Source organism: Tauraco erythrolophus, chromosome 4, assembly GCF_009769465.1.
Source record: "Tauraco erythrolophus isolate bTauEry1 chromosome 4, bTauEry1.pri, whole genome shotgun sequence".
In the NCBI taxonomy this organism is placed as follows: Eukaryota; Metazoa; Chordata; class Aves; order Musophagiformes; family Musophagidae; genus Tauraco; species Tauraco erythrolophus.
In genome coordinates, this window is record NC_141468.1 from 35,758,100 (window position 1) to 35,764,865 (window position 6,766).

At 44.5% G+C, this 6,766-nt stretch overlaps 1 protein-coding gene across 1 annotated transcript in view; it reads right to left on the reverse strand.

Annotated features, from left to right (window-relative positions):
- NELL2 (neural EGFL like 2) overlaps nt 1-6,463 on the reverse strand; it is a 164,676-nt gene extending 158,213 nt beyond the window's left edge. The window contains exons 1-2 of the mRNA XM_086609966.1: nt 6,409-6,463; nt 6,093-6,221 (exon numbers count right to left, since the gene is read on the reverse strand). Of these exons, the coding sequence (XP_086466092.1) occupies nt 6,093-6,221; nt 6,409-6,463 (184 nt within the window). The remainder of the gene's footprint in view (nt 1-6,092; nt 6,222-6,408) is intronic.
- Nucleotides 6,464-6,766: the final 303 nt, after the last annotated feature.

Consider the following 6,766-nt stretch of genomic DNA (forward strand, 5'->3'; position numbering starts at 1 on the left):
CAACTACGCACTAATGACTACATACAGGGATTACAAGCTTTTCTTCTCCAGAAACCTGAGTTTTCTTGGTGTCTGCCATATATTAGGTCCCTGTTCACTTTGCACTTCCCATTTCTACCCTCTGCTGTACCATTACAAGCATCAATCACAAGCCCACAATGTAGAAGATTTTTTTCCCTTAACTTTTTCCCCTTCTGTTTTACAGTTAGGCCAGCATGGCTATAGTTCATCAGCAACACAGTATCCAATAATAGGTATATTGATGTTTTTTCAGCAGTGTACGGTTATACAGTGGGTAAAGTCCACCCTAGTTCTCCACTCAGCATGAGTCGGGATGGGAATTGGATGCAGGATTCTCACATACTACCTCGTACTTTTTTGGGGCAGGCTCTTCAAGCAGCAGACGCTCCCCAAGCGCCTCCTCTTGCTACAGCAGCTGACGGGAGGAGGAGGATGTTGAATATTCAGCTGTTCTGGAGCAAGAGGATGCCTCACAGCAGCAGTTCCCACTCTGTAGCCCCTTGCAGAAGCAGCCCAGCTCTTCTTCATGGCCCTCCTTCAACATCCAGCCCAGCTCCCCAGCAGCATCAATCACAGCGCCGGCAGTGCTGTATCACAACAATTACTGTTTGCACAGGGGCAGAGGTAACTTTGGAATGTGCCAGAGGTGGAAAAGGGATGGGGGCAGTGGAGGGGAAAGCATAGGCTGTTGTTTCAGATACACCAAAATCTGGATCTCTCTGGCTACCACATTGTCATAGAGTAATTGCTTACATTAAGCACTTCTAACATTGAAAAACACTCCAGTACTTACCAAAATTAAACTCAATTGTTTCAGTCATTCTGAAAACTAAGGGGTGAGGGGCTTTCTTTGTCTCTGAAAAATTCTGGAAATTTTTATTATCTACAGATGATCTCTATGCTGGAGGTCCCACATTTTGAAGATTCAGGGATCTGAATGAAAGAAACCAGCTTGCTTCCAAGACAAAAAGCAGCTGCAGATAGGTATTCATTCTGCAGTCAGCCATACCAGTTGGCAACGTTAGCATGCTCTCCCCCAGCTGTCTGTTACTGCTCCTCTGGGAGACAAGTACAGCTGGAAAAAGGGGCTTTTACAGGACTCTCTAATCCATGTCACTGCAGTCAGCCAGGTTCGCTCCTCAAGCTGGCAGACTTTGCCATCAGCTGACATGGGAACACTCATATGATCTCTTGCCTTGGAAAAGTTGTGGGGACAGTAACCTCTAGCTCCCAGGCAGTGACAAGCAGCTGGGAACAGTAATATTTTCAGCAGGCTCAGCTGGAGCCTGAAGAAAGCATCTGTCCATCGTTTCAATGACAGGAGGCAAGGAAAAAAGTGTGTGTGAAGTGCCTAGGCAACATAAATTCTATTTCTAATAGAGAAAGTTTACTCACATGTAGTTTTAAAGCTTTATTTTTAGCTCCTTTATTAAGCAATGTCCAGAGGTGATGTCATGGGCCAAACTCAGTGATCTTTCCAAAGGAATGTAAGATATATAAAATATATATATGTAGTAATGTTGTCTTGCTAGTATTTTAAAATAATGGATTAACGATCCAGTCATGCAGCAATAATCATTTACACTGAGAGGCCTATTTTAGGGGGTTTTTCTGCCAGTAGTTTGTGCCAGCAAGTCCCAATTCAAAGAACAGTAGTGCTGAGTCCTTTCATGCAACCCACTGATAGATGAAATAATTTCTTTGGTGTTTCCTAGCACATCTTGTTCCTCATCAGAATATACCACATCTTGCCTCTAGAACTGTCCCTCCTCCTTAGAAATATCTAAATATTATTTATAACCATATTTAGAGTTACATATCCCAACTGGCAGAGAAAAACTTATCCTCTGAATGAGTTCCAAGTTCTGCGTCCAGATATATAAGCTCCCACGTTTTCATGACTGCCATGTCCTTTTTACCTTTTCCTTAAACACACGTTCCTGTGCTTGTAACCATCTGATTGCACTCTCCTGTCCACCCTTTAGCCTTCTCTTTGAGTATATACACCTTTTGACTGTCATACACCTTCCTTACACATCACTAGGCTTTCAGTTTTGTGCCTCTAACAGCTTGATTTACAATGTCCCTTCCACCACTCTCCACTGCTGCTGGAGGTAGTTGGAAGGTGTCTCCAATACTACACAAACGCTCTTTGGACAAAGATAGGCCGATGTGTAGTATTTACTCTCAACACCAAGTAAGATCCAGAAAAGCTATCAAAACATTAAATCTATAAAATATATGGAATACAGAGTCTAAAGGGAGGAGGGAGAGTGACAAAGAGTTACTGCCTATGGGAGTGCGAGAGGAAATCGAGTTACTCTTGCAGCCTTTGTTTAGATTCTCACACCTCAGACCACTTCCTATTGGAAGTTGAAATACCTGGCTTCATTGAGACTTTGCATGTGCTTAACGTTAAGTCTCCTGAGCACAGACTGAAGTCAGATATGTCTGACCCATTCAAAACCCTCAGCACCCTCCAGCCTCTGCTATTGCGGTTTTGTCTGCCCTTTCCCTGCAGTTTCATATGCAACAAGTGCTCTTGCAGCAGTATGATTTTTACTGAGTACGATTTCAGAATGAGTACATTGACTTTCCTCTCCACCAATCTCCTCAAATTCTATTAATGCAGTATATATTTACAAAGAAAGAATTATAAAAATGACAATTGGTATTTCTCCAAACGCCTTCAACTACATTAATTACACTTCAAACCACCCACCCGATTTGGTCTTTACCTTTAGTGTCATCCCTGTTCTCCAAAGGGAAAATGAAGGTATTGAAAATTTCACTGACTTATGTAAACAGTCATCAACAGAGAGAAGTTTGTGGTGTAGATACTCTGACTTCTGTTCTGCTGCTTTGACCAGAAGAGGAATAATTTTCCTCTCAACATATTTTGACATAATAATATCTGCTTTTGGCTAGGAAGTGCTGGCAGATGTTCACATATAGCAACACTAACATTTTGGAAGACTTCCTCCTGTTTTCTATTCATAATTGTATCTTCCCACAAGCTACACAGAACATTTTACAGTTACTTTGCAAATCACATTTCCAGAAAGAGAAGTCCCTGCAGCTAACTAGAGCTAGATTACAATGGCATTGAGGTGTTGTCATCCACTACAACCAAAGAGCATCAGCAAGCACCTAAAAAGCTTTAGAATTCAAGACGACAGCATCTAATCCTGCTGAAGTCAGTGGGAAAAGTTCTGTTTCCCAAGTTGTGCCATGAGAGAGCAGATTGGTACACAAAACGAAAGTCCACGTGACCGCACATTTCAAACGGCTCCAAGTATTTCTAAATCAGGAACCATATAAGGAGCAATCTAAATGCTCTTGAATGGAACATAATAGACTAAAACTGCCTTCAGAGAGTAACTGCCTACTGTCTTATATGGCCTAGAAATATAAGTACCTTTGAAAATCAGCTACACAAAGAAGAATGTCAGAACAGCCAACTAGATGCTAAAACCCTTGTATTGAAAATTGATGCTACATCTAATTAAGCCGTCAAAACTGACTTTTTCACCTAGAAACAGAAGGAAAGAGACTATTCTGCTTTAGGTGTATGTACAATTTCCCAATCATATATCTTTAATTATCTGTTACCTGTTGGCAGTTCAACCTGCCACTTTCATAATTTCTTTCTAAAATGAAGAACTGCATTTAGGCTTTCTGTATGTTTTAAGCATACATAAAGGAAGGCTTTACGCCAGTTGAGAACGTGGTCTATCAAAAAAAGCAACATACTAAAATGTCATTAATATGTATATGGTATATGGTACAAGAACAGATTCAATATCTGAAGAAACCAAAAGGCAAAAGATCACAAGTTAAAGCTTCCAGAGTAAGTTCACAGATTATTTAAAGTCGTTTGTGTCCTTTTCAGAAAATCATTTGTATCTAGGACTAGGGCTTTAGCTGGAATAGGAAAAAAACACATAGGCAAAAGCCAAATTTAAAGTCAGCACATACATATATTTGAAATTCACACACTGCAAATACATAAAGAGGCATACATTACAGCAATGTTCCTACAGCGTGAGCTCTAAGAGCAGAGCAAAAACAACTAAGTGGACCCAGTGGTCTGATCAAGGAAGGAAATTTCTCCGTCTCTAAATGCAAGTTCAAAAATGGAAATCTGTCTGCTCAGTAAGGACCCCATTTACTATAAGAAAATCAGCAGTCGTCTTATGCAGTAGCAAGTAAAATATCTCCAGTCCTGCAGGGCACTGAAGACTTCCCAAAGGATACTGAGTGACTTCAATCACCATTTAGACCCAAGTGTTTTCATCCTTGTTATTGCCCCGATTCCTCTCAACAAAATAAAAGGGTTGGTGTGAAAATGTAAGACTCCTATCTTCTTTTTTTACAGCTAAACTCCTAACCCATTTGGGAACTATGTACACTCCTAATTACCAAGAAAGAGAGAATAACTTGACAAAAAAAAAAAAATACTGGATTACTAAAGAGTTTTTTTCTCGACACTGGGAAAACATACAATAAAAAAAAAGTCTTACTCTTACAAACCTCTAATCCTCTTACCACTGAAGTCAAAGGGTGTTTTGATTCCCCCTCACCCCAACCTATTATAGCACAACAGGGTCTCAACTCAGAACCATACCTTTAAAACTACAGTTATTTTAGGGCACGAACCCCACAACCACACAAACGTGTTGCCATTCTAAGCAGGCACCCCCTTCACCGAGGGCTCTGCTCTGCAGCCAACAAGCCCATCACCGATGTTTAAAACCAGCATGTGCCAGTGTTTCTGAACGCATATGCCCATGCGTCTCCACGTTAATGTCCACAGTGACACACGCTGGCTGCGCCGGGGAAGAACAACGCTAGAGACATCACGTTAAAAAAAAAAAAAAAAAAAAAAAGCCTTTGGCAACTATTAGCTTCTGATAAATTATCTCATTAATGCAAACATGAAAAAGAAATTCCCTTTCCAGATCTTATCTCCCTTGAATTATAACTCTTCTGTATGGGAAATATAGCCTCTTGCCTGTTGCACCAGAAACGCTTTCACATCTGAACTGAAACTCCTGGCACGACGCAAGAAGGCAGCAACCGAGTCCCCCTAAACTATAGGCTGATGCAGAGATTTGCTCGTGCTTCACTAGATCTTGAGCCATATTCCTTGCTCTTGTTTAGTCATGTTTCTAAAGAGCATTTCATCATCTTTCTAAAAAGACTTGCTTCTGAAGGCCATTTTTAGGCTCTTTTTTTTTTTAATTAAGATAGAGAGTTTTTTTCCTGAAAATGTTCTTGACTCCAGCTTCATTTAAACTATCAGTATGTTATTACAGTGCAATTCAAAAATACACTGACAATGAGCACATGCAGACAACGTAACCTATGGCAATAAATTCAGCTGGCCATCAAGAGTTATTTTACAGTCCTTTATGAATTTCAAGATAAGGAAGTTTAATTATTTTTAATAAGCCTCCTAAAAGTATTTTTGAAATGTGGAACAAGACTACTATTTTATTTCTGTTCCCACTATGAACAAGAAACCAAATCACAAGGACTAAAATAGACTAAAACTCATTCTTTGTTTCTCATGAGGGGTACGAAAATGACCCAGTGAAAAAGGGTCGTCTTGTTTTCAGCCAGCTGCCTCGCTCCTCCGGGGCACTTCATTTCAGCATTTTGCTCGATTCACATGAAACTTTCAGTGAGCATTTCTCTTCGTGGGGTATGTTTAGCGTTTCCCAAGTAAAGCAGAAGAGTGGGTGGTGCTATTATTCATCACTGCACCCCACGACTCACAAAATAAGCCATCTGCCATCCCTGTTCCTGCTGTACTTTAATTAAGCGTCTAGCAGTCAAAGGAAAAAAAAAAAAGGGGGGGGTGAAAAAAAAAAAGCGGGGGTAGGAGGACGAAGAAGAGCGGAAGAAAAGCGAGCAAGAAGGGAAGAGAAAGGACCCCGAGAGTGCTTCAGGAGCGGGCAAACCCCTTGCCGTGGGAGGCGGACGAGCCCCCCGTGCGCGGCACAGGGGCCCGACCGCGGCCGCCGAAGTTGAGCGAAGCCGGGCGGGCGGGCGGGGGGCGGCCGTACCTGGGAAGAGGAAGGCTTTGCTCCCGTTATGCAGCCCCGGCACCTGGCGCACGCCGTCCGCGGAGCCTCCCAGCTGTAGCTCGGACAGCACGTCGATCTGCAGCGAAGGGTCCACGCCAAAGCCTGTAACTGACCCAGAAAGTGCCGTTACCCCACTCGCCGACGCTGCAACTTTCTGAGCCTCAACCCCACACACCTCCGCCCGCCGCCGCCGCGCCCGGCACCTGCGGCCGCCCGGGAGCCAGGGAATCGCCGCCACGAAGCTCCCCCGGCTCCGCTCTCGGATGCCCTCCCGGCGGGTCCGGCATCCGCCTACCTGGCCCCAAGCAGAGGAGAAGGCAGAGCGTGCTCAAGCGGATGCCCGACTCCATGGTACACCGATGCGCTCAGTCCATAGTCCCTCTCCTCCGGCTTGCTGCGGGTGAAAAACCTCTGGAGCAGAGGCTGGGTCCCTCCCCGCCTCTCACCGGGAGGAGCGGACCCCCCGCCGCCCCGCAGCGCGCATCACGGCGGGCGCCGCGCCACCCCGCCGCCGGCCGGAGCACACAAAGGCGAGGGCGGGGGGCGGGCGGGCAGCGCAGCCCTCCGCCCCGGGCAGACAATGGGGGGAGCCCGCCGGAGCCTGCCGCCGCCGCGGTGCGAGCGAGGCCGCGGCAGCCGGGAGAAGGAGGAGA